General features: G+C 45.0%; 1 protein-coding gene across 1 annotated transcript; it reads left to right on the top strand.

Moving 5' to 3' along the window:
• The first annotated feature begins 1,460 nt into the window (after positions 1 to 1,460).
• Positions 1,461 to 19,487, top strand: LOC125424978 (transmembrane protein 121-like). The gene is made up of 2 exons (XM_048482423.1): positions 1,461 to 1,999; positions 16,917 to 19,487. The coding sequence occupies exon 2, from the start codon at positions 16,918 to 16,920 to the stop codon at positions 17,863 to 17,865; it is 948 nt and encodes a 315-aa protein (XP_048338380.1). The 5' UTR covers positions 1,461 to 1,999; position 16,917; the 3' UTR covers positions 17,866 to 19,487.
• Positions 19,488 to 24,619: the final 5,132 nt, after the last annotated feature.

Genomic DNA, 24,619 nt, shown 5'->3' with positions numbered 1-24,619 from the left:
ATTTTTGGCATTTTGCAGATTATGCAAACAAAAAAGTTCTCCGTCCTAAAGGCACTACGACTGAAATTACTACAGTAACAAAGAGAAGAAAGTAAAAGATGTAAAAGAAGAAGTTTATTGGGTATCATCCGAAATACCTGCACTTAAGGTTTGCAGGTAACAGATGTAGGAAAGACCCCCACTCTGCCTGAAACCTTGAACTGCCACTGCCGCTAACAGCAGACAATACTGTGCTGTGTAGACATTTAGGTAATTTGGTAAAAGGCAACTTCCTATGTGTCTCTTTCCATGAATCATGATTCGGGGGGGAACATGGGGGAGCTGCTATAAATTTTATAGCTCTCTCTCTTTTAGAGTTGGTGATACCTCACCCAATAATGATGGCTGCAAGGGGCTCTGCCCCACCCCATAATCTATATAATCCAAATTACGAAAACATGCAAATGTTTGCATTCCCATCCTTAACAACGCTTTCCAGATTCGTTTAAAATATGTAGATCTTGCATCAGGATATTGGTTTTTTTCTTTTGGTTGGCACCAAGCACCGCTGGCGTGGGAGAACCAGCGGTGTGTAGGAGGAGTGCACGCAGCGCCCGCACAGGGCAGGAGTCCATGACTGCCCTGGTCTGTGTTTTGACTGAGGCGTTGGCCAAATTATAAACCCAGGGAGAACACACACACACACATGCATACACACACACCCGCGGGGCTGCCCCCGCCTCCCCGAAGGCCTCTCAGGGTGGCAAGCTCTCGATTAGCAGGGATTAATCACCCGGCGCCCCCCGTCCTCTCCTCCTGCCTCGCCGTTCCCTCTCCGGCGGGAGTGGCCATTCCGCCAACCTGCCGCCTGACTAACTCACTTTAATTCACTGCCGCTCTCGGCTCCGGATCAATACCGAGGCTCGCTTGATCCCAGCAGAGCCGAGCCGAGCCGAGCCCAGCAGCCTGCCAGACTGCAGCAGCAGCAGCGGCCGCCTTGCACGACTCCCCCTCCCCCCCGCCCCATCCAGGGATCTTCCCCGGGTTTTTTCCCTCCCCACCCCCCTCCCCTGTGAGTCGCTCTCCCTGGGAACCTTTTGCCATTTACGATCCAAGCGGAGCGCGCCAGAGGAGATCTGCAGCCTGGGTTGGAGGAGGAGAGCGAAACAGGGCAACAAAGTCCCGCACTTCTGGTGCCTGGAGGAGTTTGGGGGGCTGGTTGGAAGAAAAAGAAAGAAAGAAACCCGGGAACCCGCGGGCCAGACAGGGGGCGGTTGGATCACTGGAGTGGTCTCTCCTCCGGAGAGGAAAGAGGCGAGGCGAGGCGGGGGCACTTGGGAACCGCGGACCGCCGCCACTTGGCGCGCCCAGCAGCCCGCCGGTGACCTTCGCTTGCTGTGGGGCGGGCAGCAGCAGCGGGGCCGGTGGTGGTGGTGGTGGGGAGCGCGGCGGGGGATGCTGCTGGCGGGCTCCGGGCCAAGGGCTGCTGCTGCTGCTGCTGCTGCTGCTGCTGCTCATCACCACCGATGCCGGCGGCGAGGAAGTGGTTTGGGGAAGGAGGCGGGAGCGAAGGGGCAGCGGCGCGCTCCGGAGACCGGGCTACGCGGCTGAGGCAGCCCGAGCCGAGCCGGGGAGCCGCGGCAGAAGCCAGCCAGCCGGCGGGCCCGGGAAGCCGAGCAGGGGCCAGCTGAGAGAGCCAGGAGCGGAAAGAGAAGCTGCTGGGTCGACCCTTTGCAGCCCGGAATAGGGTCCTCCTCCTCCTGGGGCTGCCGGACTGAGCTGCGATCCGTCGCCTTCCTGGAGGGAGCGACTGAAATCGCCGAGACTGAGGATCCACGCGCAGAACTTGCGGGGCTTTGCTCGGCTCCGGAAGAGTCTGGTTTTCCGAGGGATCCCTCTCGCTCTCTCGCCTTCTAACCCCGGATCGCGTCAGGAGGAGCCTTCCCTCCTTCCTCCGCGCAACTATCCCGGCTGAGCACAGAACCAGAGAAAAGTCCCAGGCTTTCAAGACCAGCATTAGGTAAAAGCAATAACAGAACCACAGCTAAGGGGGTGGGGAGGGAGAGCTTTTTTTTTTTTTAAGGCTTCGGAAAACGCCCGAGCCCCTCTGCCAAAGCAAACTGCGGTGGTGGTGATGGGCGTATTGTGCATGTTTCAAGGAAGGTCCCAACATTTGGGAAATGTCACCATTCACACGTGAATGGTGACAGTCCCCGATTGGTTTTGTGAATGCCTATACGCTCTCGGGTGGGTGAATGTTAACAATTCTCTACATGTGGCCATTAATCTTCCCTGGAGGTATGTCTCCAAAGTGGAAAATATTTTTAGATGCACAAAACTGGTGGTTGGAGGGTGTCGGCATTCACAGGCAAATGTTGGCATGCACCAGATGCTGTGTGCTCACCACGTGTTTGGTAAGCTGTGTGAACAGAGGTAGGTTGTGTAAATGAGCCTACACCTTTGCACTCCATCCTTTTTGCTAAGCGTTGTTCTGACTGCCCGTCTTTCTGATTTTTATCTCATACCATGTGTGTGGTTCTCCTATCCCTCATTTTATCATCAACCCTAATGGAGGAATTTGCCAGCCAGCGTGCTCTTCTGTCTTATTTGCAGTGATTGCCCAAGATTGGAACCCATGGCTTTTAATCTAACTATGCTGACTTTCCTCTATGTGCCCATGGGCAGAGCTGAGCAAGTGATTTTTCCCTGCCATGCGCTACATTGAGCTTGTGTTGGCTTTTCACGCTCGCATGGCGCTGCTCCAAAACCTGCCAGCATGCCAAATGGCAAACGCTGACCCAGGCTCTCTGGGTGGCAGCATGTGGCAATCGCACAACTGGTTCGGCGCACAGCAGGTCGACATGCACTGATTTACAAAGTGGCTGTTCCAGGCTCAAAGGGTGGTGTGAATGAGCCCCCTGTGATGCTTCCAGTCACTGAAAGAAGATGTGGGAATAGATGGAAGAGTGGGTAGCTCTTCCTTTCAGGACAATGTTATCTTGTCTCCTTTACGGTCTTTGAACAGACTCTGTTGTCCATGTGCCTCTAGCATGGAGGAAGCCCTTTAAACTACATCAGAGCTCAGTCAGAAAGAGAGAATCTCTCTCTCTCTCTCTCTCTCTCTCTCTCTCTCTCTCTCTCTCTCTCTCACACACACACACACACACACACACACACACACACACACACACACACACACACACACACACACACAGAGGCATGCCCAGCTTTGCAAAAGATAATGTCATGCAGCAATGTGAGTTAGTATGGTTGTGTTCTCCTCCAGCGGGCTGATTTCCATTGCTGAGATTGTGAATGCTTCCCAATCAAATTGACAGAGCACTCTTGTTCGTAATAATGAAGGGGGAAGACTGGTGAAGTAGCTCTCCATCCCTGTCTGGTGCGTCAGAGGTAGTTCTTGGTTACTGGGGATGTGTTATGTCAGAAGGCAGACATGTCACTTATGAGAAGTGAGGGGAGCTTCCCAGGACTCTGTCTTAAGCTGTCCTGGTGAGCAAAGCCCCCCCCCCCCCAAGAAAATTGGTATCCCTGCTGTTCCATAATTGTTCCTGTAAAGAGAAAAAGTCTACCGGACACTGGAAAGCTGTGATATCTGCACAGCATCTAATTTCAGTCGGTGGGTTGGTTTGACAGCTAAAGGAAGCTTGGGTGTGTCACAGGAACGGGTGGGGATATTGGCTAAGGTACTGGGCAACAATCAGGAAACCCCTGGTTTGAATCTTTCCCCTGTTATGGACTCACTGGGTAACTTCAGGTAAGCTGCACTTTTTCTGCCTCATTCCTCCCCAAACATATCTGCAATGGAAGGATGATCATACCTGTTTTATAGTGTCAGGAGTGCCAGGATTTCCCAAGATAATGTATGAGAAATGCTTGGAACCCTTGAAGGCAGCATATAAATGCTAGATGCAGTTAGTGAGCACCTATTTCCTATGGGCAGATGTTACTTTTGCCCAGGGTATCATCCTTCCCACAGTGGGTTTCTTTGCCCGCTTGAACTGCATCCTTTTAGCATTTTTCATCCCTCCCCCGCACATCCTGTTAAGGGGGCAGTGTGATTCTTCTCATCTGGCAAGATCCCTCCAAGCAGGAGATTACTTGATTAGAGTTCACCCCCTTCCCCAAAGCCATCACATCATGTGGAGTTTCCCTGCTTGCAATCCATATCACCAGCAGGCACCAATGAGGATGGGACTAATGGGATGGTCCCAATGGGATGGTCCCAATTCACGTGGGGGGTGGGATTCTAACAGAGTCACCCTCTCTCCTTTTCAATAAAAAGGCCACTTCCTGTATGAGAGGGGTCACTTTGCTGGTCCAACGTGTTTGTGGGGAAACGAGTAGAGGAGATCAGAGAAAATGCCAGCAGGGATCAGAAACTGCCCATGGGTCCACCATTCAGCCATTCCTGTGAAAGGAATGTGGATTCCCTGTGAAAGGAATGTGGATTCCTGTGAAAGGAATGTGGATTCCCCCAGGGATGATGAGATGAGTTCTGAGTTATTTTCTGTGCAGCAGTCTGGACCTGCACAGCAAAAGCACTCATTAATTAAGATAATTTTGCTAATAAAGAGGTTGCTTCTAATTTGGCTGGACCAGAGTAAACTGCGCATTACAATGGATTAGCTGTGGTAGGGGCTTTGGAGGTCTTAGATGAGCCAAAAGGGAGGAAACAAATGTAAAAAGAAATAAACGACATCAGGCACTCAGATAAATAGATATGGTACTTATTAAAAGCAGTTGGTGATGCTTCCTATCTGTTTGTAGCCATAATATTTTATTTACTGAATTTGTCCTCAGTGGAGACACAAGGCAGCTTACATCATTCTCTTTTCTTTTGTCCTCACAGCAATCCTGTGAGGTTGGGCTGAGTATATGTGATTGGTCCAAAATCACCCAGCAGGCTTCCACGAGAGAGTTGGGATTGGAACCCAGTTCACCCAAATCCTAATCCCACACTCTATCCACTGTAATGAGATCTTCCACTTAATAGCCACTCCTGTTCATTAAATATGAAAGGTCTTTCTTTAATAAAGTAGAACAGAAGGTAATAAAAACTCACTAGGGCCGTTTCCGCACGGCCTCCATGATTCCGCCCCCCCCCCACGCTTCGCCAAAGAGTTCTGGCGTGCGTGCAGTCGCGTAAAGCATCACGCTCGCATGCAAGCATTAACGTGGCCGATAAAGCAGAGGTCGACAGACGTACTCGCATGGCGCTCTTCGCGACGCAGTCGCCTCTTTCTTTCTTGCGATGTCACCACGAATGACTGCGTGTTATGCTCGTTGGCGTCGAGAAGCCCTTACGCTGCCCCTCCGACCCCTGGAGGTCGGAGGACAGCATGGGCGGGCTGCGACGCCAGCAGATTTCTACGAGGGACAACGTATTTGGCCGGCAGATTCCAGACAAGGCCGCCCCTCGGGCGCGCCGTCGCACTGGCCGCCGGGAAGACGCTTACTCTAACAACTTTGAAGGGGTTAGTTGTTTAGAAGCGACCTGAGGCACTTTCCTAAGGGGGGGGCTGCTTGAGTCAGGAAGATGCAGCTGCCCTGGCGTTTACAGCTGCGGTGCCTGGAACTTGGCGACCTGAAGGGGCGGCGTTTTAAGCGCCTCAGGCGTGGATTAATGGAGCGTCTTGCGGAAACGGCCTAAGTGACAGACAACAACTTTAGATCCACCAGTCACCAACCAGATGTGATGACATGACAACATGATAGGAAAAGAGTTCTTTGTTTCCATCTAGTGAAGGAACAAGAGATACAAGAGCAGACCCCACACATTCTTAACCTATCAAAAGTTATTCAAAACACTTCTGCCACAGAAATATTTTATCAAATGCTTAATGTGTACTGCTTAAAATGGAAATATGCCTCATTTCTATTGTTTTAGTCAAATGGTCACTGTTTTAGATATGCTTCTGTATTGCTTCTTGCATTAGACTTGGAGGATATGACATTCAGGTTGTCTGAGATTAAATTAAAATCAAATCAAATTAATTAAATACATATTACAAGATGCTCCATCCTGTGTGTTACTACTCAGATATTTCCTCAGGGTTTTTTTGGGGGGGGGGCAGGGGGAGGTTAACTCCTCCTGTCCTGCCTGTATAAGGCATTAAGAGATTCAGACTGAACCAAAGGCTTCTATCAGTTCTAAACAGGGTTGCCAGCAGGTCTGTAGAAGGATACCCTTAATGTGTGGAAATGGGCAGCTGAAGCTTTTCATGGCATGTAGACAAATAACATCACCAAGTAAATAACATCCCATGAAGCAGCTAATAAAGAGACAGGGCATTTTCTTACTCCACCTAAGTTGACAACCCTAGTTATAAATTATATCATTTTGTGACCTCTCTGTTCCCTAAAACTGTTATCCCATATAACAATATAACACTGGTATATTGGTGCCATGTAATTTCCAATTTTACATAGCTGAAGTTCTGACATGGTATGTCGCAAAATACTTCATAGATGTTAAAAGAAGTATTCATATTCTACATAGTATGCATTAAACAACATTAATGTTTTATATCTTTTAGCCGCTTCCCTGTCTTTTTAGCTTTTAGCATCGAAGCCAAAGAAGCGTCGAGAAACGAGGATATATATTTTTATTTCTTTCTCCGTATATCATATCCTCCCCCCTCTTTTTTATTGTCTTCTGAAGTTTTGGCTAGGGAATTCATAAATATAGCCCAACTATATCAACTCATTTAATAATATACTTAGGAGAAGAATAGACAGTGGCTTGGCCCAGATGTAATGGCAAACAATGGCTTGCTTGGTGTGGTGATATGTGTCGGTTAAGGGAACTTCGAAACTGGTTTGCTTGCATTTACTGATGCTGCTTCTGTGGACATTCAATACAAATGGTGGTGCTTCCGGTTCCCAACCAGATTCACCCTATGCCTCACCCACTCAGTTGTTGTCACCTGACCCATATCTATTTCTTCCCAACAGAGACACTCCCTTCCCACCTTAATAAAGTCTCAGAGATAGTGACTTGCCAACAGCCAGAAAGTGAGAAAATCCTTAAACACAATTAGTCCCTGATTTACGGTTAATCCACTTATATGGATCGAGAACTAAATGCTGATTCACATGTTATAGAAGATATCTTCTGGGATTTTGTATTTCCCAGCCTTGTGTGGGTCCAGTTTGAATTGAGTTCACAGAATGTTGAGAGAGGAGGTTTAAATCGTTGCCCATGCCCTGTTTTCCCAACCTCAAACTGTCCGTCCTGGGAGGCCTGTTGAAGAAACTAGCATGAATTGATGATTACACAGAGATTTCCACATTGGGGCAAACAGCAGCCCCCAGGGCTTTCCACTTGGGAAAATGGGAAGAGAGAAGCTTAACCCCAGGTAACTGCGTGCCATGGTCCCACTCTGAATCAAGACCACATGTAACCAGGAGGAACAGAATTCCAGAACACATTTTTGGGTACTTTCACACAAGCTGAATAATCCACTGTCAATGTACTTCACTGAACATTTGCAAATGGATTTTGTTATTTTACACAGTAAAATCCACTTGCAAAGAGCATTTAAAGTTTGTAATGTGTGAATTGGCCCTAAGGCTGAGAGAAAACTATTTGGCTAAAGCCAGACAATGAGTCTGTGGATGCCCAATGCTATGAAAGGCAGAGGTTTTTTTTGCCTTCAATAGCTATGCAGAATGGACCATTTTGGCAGAGGCAGATTTAGTCACCATACTTCAGGCTGATAGAGGAAAAGCAACAAAACGTGGGTTAGCGGGATATATGTAGGAATATTTTTGTTTACCGCGAAGTAAACTTCCATTTATGGGAGATTAGGGGAAGGAAGGAACCGAAACCTACTTTGCCATTGGTGCTGATTGGCGCAGCCTGCCATTTGTTTCTTTATTTATTGCTACTCAAGTTTTGCAGCCAACTTATGACGACTCCATAGGGTTTTCAAGGAAAGAGATATTCAAAAGTGGTTTGCCATTGCCTACCTCTGAGGTGCAACCCTGGACTTCTTTGGTGGCCTTTCAGATAAAACACTAATCAGGGTCGACCTTGCTTAGCTTCTGAGATCTGACAAGATCAGGCTAGTCTGGGTTATCCAGGTCAGAGCACAACACTATATATAATGAAAATACTACCTTGAATTTTCAAAGTGGAGTCCTGAAAGTGAAATGGGAATGTTGAAAGTAAGATGGGGTGGTTGTGGTTTGGTGGCTTAAGAAAAGTGGAAAGTATATGGCTCATTCTGCACATGCAGAATAATGCACTTTCAAACTGCTTTCAGTGCTCTTTAAAGCTGTGCGGAATAGCAAAATCCACTTGCAAACAGTTGTGAAAGTGGTTTGAAAACGCATTATTTTGCATGTGCGGAAGGGGCCAAAAAGTGGGAAGTTTGAAAAACGGAGATACGGGACAGGGGGGAGTAGTGATGCCTACCAGTGAGTGCTTCAGTCACCTGGGCAAAGGGGACAGAGGAGTGTGCTTGTATTTATTTCTGGAGCTTGATGGGAAGCAGGATTTAGGTAGAAGTGTTTTCAGAAGGAAAGAGAGGTGTTTTAGAATGAGCCTGAGGAATAGTTGCATTTGTTTATTTACATCCCAGCTTCTTCCCCCCAAAGTGGCTTAAAACACCATTTTCCCCTCTTCCATTTTCTTACATGTTAAGGTCACCCAGTGAACTTCCATGGTGGAGGAGGTTTGATCTAAGTGCTGTCTGTCAGCAGGCATATCTGACCTTCTGTCCACTACACCACACTGGAGTCAGAGGGAGAGATGTGAAGGAGCTCTCTCCCCTTCCCCCCACCCCCACACACATTAATTTTTGCTGGAAATGAAAATTCTGTGATAGAATTCATCCAGCAGTCCCTACAGCTAGGTTAGGTAAAAATAAACTGCCCTGCTGGACCACCTGCAGTCAGGAGCAGCAGTGCATATGATATCATCTATCCACCTGGCCCCCTGCAGGCTAAAGTCCAGATGACGACACACGCAGGGTAATGAAGTGGCAATGAGATGGCACAGTTCAGAGTGGATGGAACAGGCTGCACCATTTTAGAGTGCACGTGGCAGAGAGTCACATTTTGCAATGCACCCTGCATTCAAAACTGTCTGAAATGGCAAAATAAACAGATAGGTAGAACTTTCCCTTTGCTTTTCTATTTGTACGACTTTCTTTTTAATACGAAGGAACTTTCAGTGGTAGAATCTACCACCTTCAGTCCAAAATGGTGCAGTTCATTCACCTCAGAATTCTGTCACCTCTTTGCCACTTAATCCTAATCTGTAAACCATATGTATGGCCAATCCCCTTTCTGGAAGCAGGCAACGGTTTGATGGATGGGTAGAACTTCTTGGCACATGTGGAATATGAAGGTGTCTTTTGCAGATGCACAAAACAAAAGTGTCCTAATTGGTTATTTCCACAGCAAGCTCTAGTTACATCTGAACATGGAAACTGGTTTCTGTTTGCACAGCAGATCAGGGCTGCTTCCACAAAGCTCTGTAAATCATGATATTGTTGCTGCATGCTATAGCAATAATTTTCAGTTGGATTATCCCGAGTGGATGAACAGTCCTGTTGCAAGTGACTTCTATAGTGTAATGAAAATACAATGTCCAACAGTATGTGGATGCAGCCCAGGAATTCTAAACCATGGTTTGGTTAGAATATTTGGTCTGAAAGGCTAGCTTAAACCACAGTCCCTCCTTTGGCTATAATAGCAAACCATGGATTGCCAGGGGAGTGCAAATAACTAATTAGCTCACCATATGAGAGAGGAGTGGTGGAGCAAGGATTATGTGAGGAAGACTGAAGGGCCTTCAAGGCTTGTTCATGTCGCCACAAACTATGGCTTGCTATTATGGGAGGAAGAACTGTGGTTCAGTGGGACAGCATCTGTTTAGCATGCAGAAGGTTTCAGTTTCAATCCTCAGTATCTCCAGTGTTTAAAAAAAGTAGTCGGTGATATGAAAGACCTTGCATGTGACACCGTGCAGCTGCTTCCAGTCTGAGTACTGAGTGTCTGAGCTAAGATAATGAAATTAGGTCCTGTTTGTGTTATCTTTGCCTATCTTGATATAAATAAGGGATAAAGGGGGAGGGGGGAGCAGGTATCTGGTATGGAACCCCACAGTGTAAAGAATCTGTTCCTTGTGAAACTGGAGCAAGAAACAGGATGTCTGAACTAGATCAGGTCCCAGGTCTGTGACAGGTATTATATTACTTGGCTTCTTAATGTAAGGCATTACTTAATGTGTGAAAAACCAGTTACACGTGGAAGAGAAATAAATGTTACACAACATGATCTATACCAATACCACTCTTTAAGTGTGAAGGCTCCTGGCAACTTTACTGGAAGATGTTCACAAGCAGATGGGAGGACTGAATGCAACAGGTAGAAAAAAAAAAAAGTGAAGGCAGAACATGATACTTTGTGCACTCCTAAGCAACAACTAATATAGTGTAGTGGTTAGAGTCTGATCAATCAGGACTGTCAAGCCCTTTTAAATCATGATTTTGGTTCTCCTGCTTCACGTACAGCATGGTTTACTGGCTAAGGTGTCAGACTAGGACCTGGAAGACCCTGGCTCAACCCCCACTTGTGCCATGGAAGCTTGCTGGGTGACCTTGGGCCAGTCACACTCTCTCAGCCCTAACCCTGGCTAGTATTTGGAGGGGAGACCTCCAAGGAATACCAGGGTGGTGACGTGGAGGTGGACAGTGGCAAACCACTTCTGAAATGTTTCTTGACTTGAAAACCCCACCAGGGGTCGCCATAAGTCAGCTGTGATTTGATGGCAAAAAAAGTTCACATACTGTGAGAACACACTACAAAAGAACATCTCAGTACATCAATGTACTGTTGAGAATAGATGTGCTGCCCTATTCCCACAAAATGGAAATGTACCCATCACAAGAACAGTCCACTATCAGATGCAGTTTTAGCCAATGGAGAACAGGGGTAGCTGCCCAGGCCGAACTTTAAGAGGGGCCCCTACCATTCTTGGCCCCACCCCTTGAATGAGAGAGAAAAAGAAGAGAAGACACCTGCTGCTACCTGTGTCTGCCCCTTCTGGCAGCAGCTTCCACCACAACCCCCTACGTAGGGAGGGACATTTCTTTCTTGGCCCTAGTGAAAATGGGGAGAGTGATTCTAAATTATACCAAGGAAAAAGGACTTCAATCTTAGCTACCTCACAGATTGGTAGTCAAGAAATGATCTAGGAAGAGAGAATCCCATACCCCACCCTGAATTCTGTGGAGGAAGCATGGGAATACAAATGAGACAGGTAGGAGCTTGCATGTTTGCCTCTTTCTTCACAGAAGTGCTGAATGTGTGAGGAAAACATCATGTATATATGGAGCAGCCCAAAGATATTCGACTGTCTTCACTTTTCCTGAGTTCTGCTTTCAGTAGGTCATCTGGGTTTTTTCTCCACACAGCACACAGTTTTGTTAGCAGCATTGATCCCAGCTTCATTTGTTTGCCCTGCAATTTTTTTGCCTTTATCTCTAATCTCAGTAGTTTCTTTTGTTGCTTTTGTTTTGCGCTCCTATTCACAGCTTTCCACATCTGCAGTTGTGAACACCATCAGCCTGTCATCCCAAGAATATCAGTAAACAAACCCTGATTCCCCAGTCAGATGCAACCTCACTTTATAGCCCTTTGTAATATAAAAAGTCTCAAGAGCTAATGTGCTATAGCTGCTAACAGTCTAAGCCTGTGCATGTTTGCTCAGGAATAAATCCCATGTTGGAAGGGTACTACTTCCAAGTGAATTCCAGTGGGATTGGTGCATTAGTCAGTTGCAAACAAAAAACCTTGTGGCATCATCGACAAAAACAATTGAATTTTGTGGCACTTACTGTAGTATAAACTGTTGTGGGTTAGAATCAGTGGTAGGATTCAAATAATTGAACAACTGGTTCTGAAAGGACTCAGTGGTGGGATTACAACCAGTTATCTGAACTAGACAAAAAATTAGATACCGGTTCTACCGAACTGGTGCAAATAGGCTGAACCCCACCACTGATTAGAACGCTCTTCATTAGATGCATGAAGAACATCTTCAGTCAGTAGATTATATACACACACATACAAAGTGTGTGTGTGGGGGGGTGGGGAGAGAACTGTAAACAACAGACCATAAGATACAAACACCTGGGACATGTCTGTCCAAAATTCAAAATTGTTCAAAATAAGCACAGGAATCCTTAACATGGAACAGTTAGACGCGAACTAAGATCAGGAATATCTGAATTCAAATCCCTGTTCTGTTTGATAGGTGACCTTGAGCTGTCATGTTTTCTCAACCTAACCAACCTTACAGGGTTGTTGTGAGAAAAAAGTGAGGGATGGGATAACACTGGATACTGCCTGAGCTCCTTGAAAGAAAAGAAGGGTAAATGTGGTGGATAGATAGAAACAGTTGCAGTCTGTGAAAACACAGTATCCCTCGTTATGTTAAGCAATTTAACACCTGTAGTAGTTAAGAAATGTATAGTCTCCTGTTTACCTTGGTAAATATATTTCAGGCTATTAATAAATTCAAATTTAATTCATGTCTCCTTTTGGAGAAGAATGAATGTAAGATCAAAATACAATAAATCAACCTGAATACAGAATAAATCCCTTATAACAGTGCATAGGATTGCAGTGTGAGAGAAAGATTTCAAATTTCACTTCAGCCATGAAGCCACGTTTCTCACAGACTCAGTATTCAATTTTGCAAAATGGGAGTAACAGGATCCACCTGACCTACCAGGCAATTGTAACAATTATTGAAGTAATGTACGTGAAGTACTTTGAATGCTAATTCTGTTTACAATTGTTTGCCTTCTCTCTGAATTTTATCTTTCAAGAAAGAATGCATGAGTCAACGTGAATTTTATTGCATTTGCTTAGATTTTCTCTTTTGTATTCAGGTATGTTTATATCTGATTTTATTTACAGTGTTTCAAAGCTGCTCTTCCAAGCTTCTCAAAGCAAGGAACAATACATGCAAAGATAATAAAATCAACAATGAAAGCCGTACAATATCGTATTTTTGATACTACAGCTGCCTGATATTATATATTCCAGATGGGTTAGTCTCTTGCAGCAAAATAAAACAGAAGTCCAGTGGCACTTTAAAAAGAATAACAAAATTTATTCTAGTACAAGTTTTTGTGAGGCAGAGCTCACACCTCTGATTCATGAAAGCTTATGCTGGAATAAATTTTGTTTAATGTTTAAAGTGCCTCTGGACCTGATGTATTTTTAATATTATGTAGAATGTCATTTGTGCCAAAAAAAGAAAAGAAAAGAAAGATCAGGAGCAGGAGAGGTAAGAACATAAAAAGAACCTTGAGGGATCTAGTCTAGAGTTTTTTGTAGGGTGGGGGGAGGGATCCCTGGCAGTTTTACAGGCAGAGTGTAATGGCAAAAGTCTGCCCTCCCACCCCCTCTACACTATTACTAGTGCGCCCAGGGAGGCATCCTGGAAACACACAGGTTTCTATAACTCATTGCAGCTACTTAGTCGCCCATGATAAGCATGGCAATATATATCACCTTCTAGAGGCCGTTTCTGCGACGGGCAATTAATGGCGGCGACTAAGGCGCTTCCAGCAAAAGCATGCGTCTCCAGGCTGCCAGCACCCATTGAAGCTGCAACTGCGCAGCCGCCCTTCAGGCTTCTGCCCGACCGCTCGCGAAGCGGCGTTTCCCCAGAAGGCTTGGAAGCACTCTTGTTGGGGAAGCCGCCCGGTGAACGCTTCGGCCGAGCTGTATCGGCAGCTGTCAACTTCGCGCCTAATTCGCACTGGCACTCTACCTTGTCCCTGGGCCTCAGGTACGCGCAGGAACCTGCAGGGATATACCCTGCTTTACCACTAGAGCAGGTGCGCAGGGCCAGGGGGGCGTGTCCCCAGGCCTCGGCGACGCGCCGGAGGCCCGGGGACATGCCGGGTTGGCCGGGCGCCGGCTGCCCGGCTGTTTCCAGGACAGCGTCGTCGGGTCGGCGCACAATGCGCCGACCTAGCCGTTTCCACCTCCGTGCGGAAACGGCCTGAGGCTAAGTTGAGTGCCATTCAGTCTCTTCCATTAAAATAACTAGAACTTTAAAAAATAGCTACCTTTAGCTGGGTTGTGCTCCTAATTTCTAACTGGAGTCAGATAAAGTAAGATTTTTCAACAAACCTTTAAGCCTCCATGGGTATTGTCTGTGCCATTAATCACAAAGACCCTTTACTTGAACAGCAAAATTTTTAAAAGCACTTCAACTTTAACCTGACCCTGCTCTGAGTACCTCTGGCATAGAGAGGCTTAACTTCTTATACCTCTCGGGAGGAAGCTTGTACCTTTGAACTAATGTCAGGGCCAGTTCACAAGGATGGGGTGGGCTGGCATTGTTTTGTTCTGCGCCTACAGCATCATGTCAGGAGCTCCATCCAACCTGTTAGGAACCCACGTGCCATGATAGCACATGGGAGAGGCCTCTGCAATTCAGTGGTATGCTCACATTTTGCTCAGGAAGGATTTCTGTGTGCCACTTCCAACTCCAGAGCAGCTCATATAGAGTGGCAACAAGTCTTGACACTCACTTGGTGAGTGAAAGCAGGGCAGGGTTCAAGAGGACCTATTCCCAGAGCTCAGAGGGGACGTCTTCATGCAGCCAAGCATCACAACACTTTGGGAGGAAAACTTGAATGTAGATCTCATAGTGGAACCAGCATATCTTGTCATGAGCCCAGCAGGAAGGGAAAAGACAAATCAAAATCAAGGTGGAGTGTACCTGGCTAGCCATTACCTGTCACTGTGGCCATCACTTCTTCCCAAATTGCAGTCCGGATAGAACTAAGTTTTTATTTTACTCCAGATTCTTCCCTCCTTTCTCTGCAATTTGTTTTCCCATTCAGCATCTCATTCAGTCTCAGACAGTCCTCATTAGGATACTGCCTAGCAATCTTTGGCCTTGCCTTTAGCTCATTCTGCAGATGTCTCTCTGGCACAAGGCCTCTCAAAGCAACAAGCCCCAGCTTCTTCAATATAACCTTAACAGCAGCCATGGCAAAACTCACAATTCTGACACTCCCTGTATTGTATGGAACCTTCACCTGCTCAAATGCCAGAGGGCAGCTTAGGAAATGTTTTGTGGGAGTACACATGAACAAACTGGTCTCAATGTACACCTATCATCCAAATGCCATTCAGTTAAGCATGATACTGTCCCATATTTATGACAGCTCAGTGGTGCATGGCTGTAATGATTTAGAATGCAAAGTAAGTCATGGTGTTTTCTTTCCTTCATAATTTTAAAGCTAGCCAGCCTTTGGCTGTTTCTGCATGGGGGACAGGTAAGGGCGGGCGTACTTACACACTGTCCCTGTAACACCCGGGGTTATGACCGTACTCCCACCGTGCCCTCTCTGTTCTCCTGTCTGAGGGTCCCTTTACATCATCGGGACCCACAGTTCCCCCCTCCTCCTCGTTAGGAGGAATTTTTTAAGTAAGGGTTTTCGCAGGATGCCAATTTAATGTAGTAATCGCTGTTTTAAATTAGTATTTTAGAGTTTATGGGGCTTGAGTTCTTAATGTTAGGTATTATTTATTGGTTGTTATTTACTCGCTCCTCTTGTCATTTGTATTTTATGGTGATTATGTTGTACACAGCCCAGAGCCCTCCAGGGATGGGGCGGCATATTATTATTATTATTATTATTATTATTATTATTATTATTATTATTATTATTATTATTATTATTATTATTATTATTATTATTGGTGGTGATGGTGATGGTGATGATGATGATGATGGAGATGATGATGATGATGATGATGCAGCACAGAAGGGATGATGATACAAGAATTTGGCTACCCCCAGTGGTAGGATTCAAATAATTTAACAACTGGTTGTTTACAAGCACCATTTTAACAACCGGTTCTGCTGAAGTGGTGCGAACCTGCTGAATCCCACCACTGGCTACCCCCTTCCCCCAGTTCTTCCCCCTTAACAGCTAAACTAAACTTAAAAAAAACCTATAAATGACTGAAACAGGAGGGAGAAACATAGAATTTAGCTCCAACATTTTGAAGGCAGATCTGGATTGGCTGTGGCCAGACCTCCCACAGGTGTCTGCACCTGCAGCCACTCGGCCATTTCCCCTTTAAGTCAGAGAGTTCTGTGTTTGCTTGGTCACATGAGAATCTAGAAAACTTACTACTGTTGCCTAATAATCAATAATATTTTCTCAGTCCTAAGCAAAATCATATCTTAAATTGTTTAATGTCTAGTAATTTTTTTCCAGTTAGAGGTAGAGTGTTTTGTTTTTTAATAGAATGACAACAATATTTATTCAGGTGAGTAGCCATGATGGCCTGAAGCAGCAGAAAAAAGTTTGAGTTCAATAGCACCTTTAAGACCAACAAAGGTTTTTTCCCCTCTTCTGCATGGACACTTCTTCAGATACGAGATATCTGTAGAAATGTGCATTGACACAAAAGCTTATACCAAAAAAAATTTTTTGTTGGCTTTAAAGATGCCATTGAGCTCAAACAATATTTATATTACTAATCTTGCTAAGTGCTTGAAGCATTTCTTATGTTTTATCACATCATGTGAGGTAAGCCTGTATTATTATCATCTCCATTTTGCAGGTCTTTTAAATGGAATACTGAGGACATACTTCTTTTCAGGTTTATGCCATTCATATCAGCTTGAACTGACCATCCACATGCTTTCCCCATCCCCTCCTTTTGCCAAAGTGCTATATCTATGACGTTACTGGGCACTAAGAATTTGCATTGTGAAATAGAGGAATACAGATACATTCATGTCCCATTTAAAAGCTATAAAACATGAAATACATATCATGAAGTTGTAACATGCAGAACTGTAGTTGCATAGGACTCCTGCCTCTTTGACTAATGTGTTTGTGTGCTCCTTGTTTCAGGATGGTTCCTCCCCCACCCATTAACAAGCCCCACGTCTGCCTCTCCACTACACTCATCATGAGCAGTATGGTGCTGATGGATGCCTACCTGGTAGAACAGAACCAGGGCTCCAGAAAGCTGGGGATCTGCATCATGGTATCAGTGGGGGACATCTGCTTCCTGGTTATGCTCAGGTATGTGGCAGTATGGGTTGGGGCTGAGGTGAGGACAGCCAAGCGAGGCTATGCCATGATCCTTTGGTTCCTGTATGTCTTTGTGCTGGAGATCAAAGTCTACTTCATCTACCAGAACTACAAAGCAGATCGTAAAAGCTTGGACCTCATTGCCCGCAAGGCCTTGACCCTTCTGCTGTCCATCTGCATCCCAGCCCTCTATGTACTGCTGGTGGCCACAGAGCACATGGAGTATGTCAGGACGTTCAAGAAGAAAGAGGACCTGCGCAACCGTCTTTTCTGGGTCATTGTTGACATGCTGGATGTGCTGGATATCCAGGCCAATCTCTGGGAGCCCCAGAAGAAAGGGTTGCCCATCTGGGCTGAAGGCCTGATGTTCTTCTACTGCTACATCTTGCTACTGGTCCTCCCTTGTGTCTCACTGTGTGAGATTAGCATGCAAGGAATCAGTATCATGCCACACCGTATGATGCTTTACCCAATGCTGAGTATGCTCACCATCAACATCACCACCATCTTCATTAGGGGAAGCAACATGGTGTTCTTCAGAGATATCCGGGTCTCTGGCATCTTCATGGGGAAGAACGTCCTGGCCATTGTACTCAAAGTCTGCATGTTTGTGCAGTACAAGAAACACCTGCACTATGTACCAGCAGGATCCGTCACAACAGAGCCTCAGCACAATTCCACTTCCCAGCCACAGCCTGTCATGCATCTACTGAAGCCTCAGAACCAGACTCCCTCTCCCGAGGGGCTAGCCCAAGAAAACACATGACATGCTTTGTTCTTTGTGTGCACCTGCCAAGTGATGAGTAACACTTTTGTCTGTGATCATTCAGGGTTCAAATGCAGAGGAACAGAGTCTACGAGCTACATGTAGCCAATACAGGCCTCTTCAGAGACTCTGCAAGTGACCTCCCTTTTCCTTTGCACAAATGTGCACTAGCTGTGCCCTGGAATTACCCTGGGCTGGAAAAGAACCCTTCCATAGTGGCACAAAATTGAATCCAATCTTGGCCCGAGTGAGGAAGCTAACAGGCTATAGAAACTCATGGGCAGGTCCCTGGATAGTAGCAGCCACAGGACTGGTTGTTGACTCAACAGCTGCTCCTTCATTTGTCTCTTGGGTACTTATTTCTATAATCGAAGCACTCTGGAACATATTCTGTTGCCTGGGGTATATTTGCTTCTGGGATTTTCAAATGCCTCAGGAGATTCCCTCCTTCCCAATTTGGGAAAGGGAAACAACTATTCGGCAACTATTGTATACATAATTTTCTAGTTTGGGGGGTAACCTTCCTTTCTGGACTGGTTAAAAAAACACTGCCCTTGCTGACCGCTATCCTTAAGTTCCTCGGAAGTTCAGGGATGCTTGGATGAGGCTCTGTGGTTTCCATCGGTTTCAGAGCCACCTTGTCCGCCCCCCCGCCCCCCAGTGGAAACATGCTGGGCCATGATCCCTGTTTTACTGAAGCATTTCTCTTTCCAATAAAATGAAGGTGAAGCCTTGAGGTTTCCCAGTGTCTCTGTGTGCAGCTGCTTTGCCAGCATTTTTCAGTGATCAAGACAGAGTCTCCGTCTACTGCTCTCCAGGTGGGTAAGAAGGATATAGGCACAGTGGCAGGAAACAGAGTGAGATGAAAAATGGCTTCATCTTTTTTTATCCTAGGATTGCGTACTGCTCAATTTTGAATCTGTTCTAATAATTCCTGTTACAATTTAAAATTATACTGTAAATTTCGACGTGCATCGATCAGAGGCTGAAGAAGGCCAGGTTTTCTTATGAAATAAAGGAGGAGGCATGGTCTTTCTTCTCAAGTGGCATTCCCAGTCTGTCAGTGCCCTTTTAAGATGGCTGAGACAGCTGAAACTGTGTCTGAACTCAGGGCTAAAACAGAGGATAAGTTTTGCCACATGTTCCCCTCACCCAACTGTGACTCTCTCTCAGCCACATGGCAGCTCTGGAGAACTGTTCCCAGGCATTGTTCCCAAACCCAAATTTCATCTGTACCATGGCAAAGAGGAAGAAAGGCCTTCAGCCTCCCTCCCCCTGCCATTCTCTCTACCCAAAATGGCCCGGAGGGTTACTATTTACCTCATTGGAAGTCTGCATGTTTAGTTAGTGTGCACCCATTGGGTGCACCTCCAACTTGTGGCAAAAGGTATCTTCTCATTTGACCTCCAAAGCAGAAAGGAGATGAGCTTATTCTGGTGGTCCCCTCTACCTGGCTAATGTATCCTACGGTTTTCAATCTATGTCAGATGAGGAGTGCCTCAGAAGGACAGGGCTCCTGCATTTTCTTCACACATATTTTTATTGATTTTTTAAAAAAAAAGTGTGCTCCAAATTGGATTCTTGGCATGTCTCCTCACTAAAATCAATTGAATTTTCCTCTACTGATATAGAATCTCTTTTGGGACCAACCAAAACATCATAAAATAGTGAGATTCATGATTTCCCAGCATGCTCTGAGGTTTGCCAATTCCTGGTTGGGAAATTTGGGAGTGATGCCTGAGATGGGCAGGGTTGGGGGATGAGAGGAATCTCTGCAGGGATGTGATGCCATAGAGTCCACCCTCCAAAGTAGCCATTTTTTCCAATCAAACTGATCTCTGCAGTCTGGAGATCCACCATAATTCTGCAAAAACCCCATGGCCTCTCTGGAGATTAGCAACCTCACCCCTCACCTTTTGAAAACTGCAACATTAAGATCAATTCCAGTTCTATCTGAAAAGCTCGTTCATTATTTTCGTTGATTCTAATGAGATTTATGCTACTGCTTTCAACCTTGGTTTAAACAAACCCATCAACAAATTTTAAAAATTCCAACATATTTTGATAGCCCTTCTATCCATTCTCTTTTCCACAATTTTGTCACAGGTGCATAGATTCCTGTCTCTAGTGGTTCCATAGAAGAGAGAATTTTGCCAGGTGCACCTTTTCTTTTCCTATGTAACAAGATGAATGGTCCGTCGTAGACACAAATAAACATATGCAGCTGCTTTATACAGACTCGGCCCATTGGCCTATCATCTACTCTGGCTGACTGCAGCTCTCCAGGGTCTCAGGCAATGCATCTTCCTCAGCATCTGCTGCCTTTCAACTGAGCAAAATTGCCAGGGATTGGACCTGGGACCTTCCTCATGCAAAGCCACAGCCCTCCCCTGAAGGTGTGAGATCTGCACAAATCAACTACTGTAAACCAAAGGGAACTGGTGCTATAAGCAAATGTATTTATTGTGGTCTACTGACCCAATTGCATATAAAACCATCATTAGACAAATAACACTGATAAGATAAAAACATACAGAACAATGTCAAAACTTATACTTTATCATCAGCATCATTTATCCAAGCCAGACATAAGATCTCTTATCCTTACTGCCTCTGAAAGAAACTTAGCTACAGGCAAGGTAGTTCTATTGCTCTTGAGGATCTTAATTAGTATTGAGGGTGGTTGGTTTTCCTACCTAACCAGCAATGATATTCTCCTCGACTGATGTATTCTATGACAGAATTTACAGAAAAGAAAAATGTGCATTAGTGAGTCAACCTCCTCCATGCCATTACATGGACAGACTCTTGCAGAATAGTCCGCAAATCTCCCATGGAGCACTGGTGCTATAAAAATAACAGCTTAACTCTTTTGTTTTCTAAGTTCTTGACCCACAAAACTCAGGGTAACAGTAGTGCAAGGCTGCCCAGAGAACCAAAATTGCTGACATGCCTTCTTTTCCAAGTTTAGTGTGTAATAATGAAAGCACAGTCTTTACATAGAGACAGACAAGAGGAACATTTTAAAATGTAGGTTTTTTTAAAAAAAATATAGGTTACGGCTGCAATCAAACATTGTTTTGATGTTGCACTATGGTGTCATAGCAATCATTTGCAGCTGGAGTTTCCTGTGAGGACAAGACAATTCAGGAGGTGAATGACTGCAATAGTACCAAGTGTGCTAAAGAGTTACAAGAGATGATAGAATTCAGAGTTTACAAGAGAGGCCATCTGCCTACTGGTCATGTTTGAGAAAAATAAGCTGTGGTGCTGGTATTAAGATGTCTGTTGGAGCTGTTGGAGTTAGAGTCTGCAAACTCAAGGTGCATTATATCCAAATAAACCAGTTCATTTCAGTTTTCTGGAAAATGGAGAGTATCTACCTAAGCTCTCATTATAACACCAACATGATACAATACGCAGCTAGGAAGCCCAAGGAAAGTGGGGATGCATCTTTCTGTCAGGATGCAAATAATTCTTTATCAGGCAATACTACACATCCAAAGAACAACAATTCTGATAGTTCTTTGTGGGAAAGGCTACCAAACAGGTTACATTTTTAGCACACCTGCATCTTCAAATCAGCGTTCTCACACACAAGGCCAAGCTGGCTTCCACACTGGTATAACATCCTATCTGGTAACATTTCAGTGGAATAGCTTTGCAAACACGGCACCCTTAGCGTATGTGCCCTGGTCTCCTGTGTTTCCGTGTGTGTGTGTAAAGTGCTGTCAAGTCATAGCTGATTTAGGGCAATCTGTAGGGGTTTCAAGCCAACAGAACATACAGAGCCAGCATGGTGAAGTGGTTGAGCAGTGAACTCTTAATCTGGAGAACCAGGTTTGATTCCCCACTCCTCCATATGAGCAGTGGACTTTAATCTGGTGAACTGGATTTGTTTCCCTTCTACACATGAAACCTGCTAGGTGACCTTGGGCTAGACTCAGTTCTCTCAGAACTCTCCCAGCCCCACTTTCCTCACAGGTTGTTGTAGGGAAAGGAAGGGAAGGAGTGTGTAAGCCACTTTGAGACTCCTGGTTGAGAAAAGTGGGGTAAAAATCCAAACTCCTCTTCTTTTTTGGAGGTGGTTTGCCTCTGCTTGGGCTGAGAGAGTTTTGGGAGCGCTGTGACTGGTTCAAGGTCACCCAGCAGGCTTCATATGGAGGAGTCAGAAACTGAACCTGGTTCAGTTTCTTGCTCTTAACCACTGCACCACACTTTCTCTCTTATTGGTCTGGCCGGGCCTCACAATCCTTATAGTTGTGGAGAGAAACTTGAAAGGAGGGGCTTTATCTTAAGGTTGCTGATACTAGGCCTTAAAATTCCTGCTGGTTTTATGACATCAGATGTCTTGGCTTCAGAATCAAATAAATGTTTTTGTGGGTACAACTCATGCTTTTGAATAATTTGAGCTTTTAGGATATTGAAATACCTACTACTGGTGGAAAAATTCAGTTTTAAAAAGGGCCCAACTTCAGAATGTTCAATGAAATCTGTTCTGTCAAAAGTATTTTTCAGAGTTAGGGTTGGCAGCTTCCAAGGTTACAATTCCGCACCAAGACTATAGTTTCAGATTTGCTGTGTGAGATAGTTTCTTTGAGAAAAGGTTGTCCTTTTCTGCCTAAACGCCTGTCATCATAAACACGGAAATCAAACTGCCCACTAGCAATCCACACCAGCAGTCTGTTTGCCCAGTGCTGTCTGTTCTGGCTGACTGAGACCCTCCATGACCTTCTGCAGACCTGTTGCCTGAGATCCTTTTCAGACTGGAACTAAACCTGAGACTTCTTGTGATTGGATCCAACCAACTATTCTGTTGGTGAAAAAGGAAAGGCCACCAAATAAGATTACATTGGGGATCTGTTACAATATGCTCTCCATGGATTTTCTAGAGGGCTTCTTAACTGCCAGTACCTTTAGAAATTCCCCTTCTGTTTAAACCTGCCTCTGCCCATTTTCTCCATCTTTTTTCTTGCTTTAAATAAACGGATAGCCTCAAATTTTATGGATTCACAGCAGCACCACAATCAATTACTAGTGTCACTAAAAGGGAACCCAATTCTACCCCCCCTTCATTTATAAATAACTGTAACCATAGAACTCCATAGTGCCTGCTGCCCAAACAGACCCATTGGATGAGAGGGAGAAGGCCTACAGTTTCCAGTCCCCCAGAAGACTGCCACTCCTTCCCACAGTTGGAGCAACTGCAGGCCCTGGAGCATGAATGGACTGCTAGGTGGGCCTGGGTTCTTGCTTCAGCAACAGAGATGGAACACCCACAGCTCAATGGAACCAGAATGCAAAAGCTAATATATAGGGCTAGTCTGGCAAACACAGACACTTGAGTCAACACTTACGGAAATTAACTTCTCTCTGCAGTAATATTTACATTTGCAAGCAAACATTTTCATTGCTGAAATTCATCAAGTGTAGACCAAGGCCTAGTAAACCGGAGATTCTCTTCAAAACATGTCAAAGACTCACCTTGCATGAGTCACAACAAATGGTGTCACTGAAGAACCAACTTCTTGTATGCCTTCTTCTTGCTCCCACACCCCAACAGCCTGTTAAACTACACTGTCCCGGGTCTTTTGAGACAATTCATTTACAAAGTCACAAACACACACAAAAAAGCTTTTCACAAAGTATCATGACAGCTATGAGGGAATCACAGTTTTTCAGCACTTGTATCACAGAATACTACTTTTGGAAAAACACAATTCATACCCCCAGTTTGTGGGGTGGATGTGATTTGGAGAGCATTCTGAAATGAGATTGTCACCTCTGATTTGTCAAGGGCAGCTGTTTGCTGGTGCTCATGACATTATTGATGAGTGACATCCCATCCGCATGCCTCACTGAGACACCACTCACAACACCATTCAGCCTGCAAAGAGAGGACCAGGATGTAAAGGTACTAATTTCAAGGCAAAATACAGAGCAGGTCCTGCCTTGTCAGTTTCACTCCCATCCGCTCCCTGCCCTACAAATAGCTTCAGGCTCCCACATCAGACAAATACATTTTGGCTCACACATTACTCATTTCTGAAAGCTGAACCCTGTCCCCCTGTATTGAAGAAACAGCCTAGTCCCTGTCCTCCTGCAGTGTTTCCCTTTTCCAAATATATTATCTGTTTACCAGATTATATCCTATTGTATTTGATCTGTGACTTTAAAAAAAAACTATTATGCAAAGCTAAAAATACAGGACTTGTCTCAGATTGGTCACCTGGATAAGCCCAATGTTTGGTGCAAAATGAATGTAAAATTAAGTAATGGAATTTAATGTTTTCTGCTGCTGTGCTACATACAGCTTTACCTGTATATATTTAAGTATCAATCCGAGGGACTCAGTATTCAGACTGTAATGTGCATAAGGTTGGTCATTATTACTCCGATTATATATGTTGTATTGGGCATTCTGGCACCCTAGTTCACAAGTGCATTTGATTGCTTTTCCTTTGCATAGAATACAGTTGACTGGCATCTGAATGTATGAAGTGACTCCAGAGAAAACACAATGGTTGGGGTAATTTTAAAATTCTGTCTGTGGTGTTGAATCTGTGATTCACACAATCAAATCTTCATGTATGAACTGGATGTTGATGACTCCTGTCAGCTGACTCTGCTGAAAAGCACTGGGTTTGGGAAGAGATACAGTAAAATTTAAGTTCTATTTGCATGTTGATATTCATGGTGGCTAGTTTTATATATGCAAGTCACTGCCTTGTGGCAATCATCAAATAATGAAGAT

The sequence above is a fragment of the Sphaerodactylus townsendi genome, linkage group LG01, assembly GCF_021028975.2.
Source record: "Sphaerodactylus townsendi isolate TG3544 linkage group LG01, MPM_Stown_v2.3, whole genome shotgun sequence".
Classification (NCBI taxonomy): Eukaryota; Metazoa; Chordata; class Lepidosauria; order Squamata; family Sphaerodactylidae; genus Sphaerodactylus; species Sphaerodactylus townsendi.
This window is presented reverse-complemented; position numbering and strand designations above follow the sequence as displayed.

Excerpts from the sequence above, each read along its gene's own strand:
- LOC125424978 (XM_048482423.1), top strand. The coding sequence starts at position 16,918 with ATGGTTCCTCCCCCACCCATTAACAAGCCCCACGTCTGCCTCTCCACT.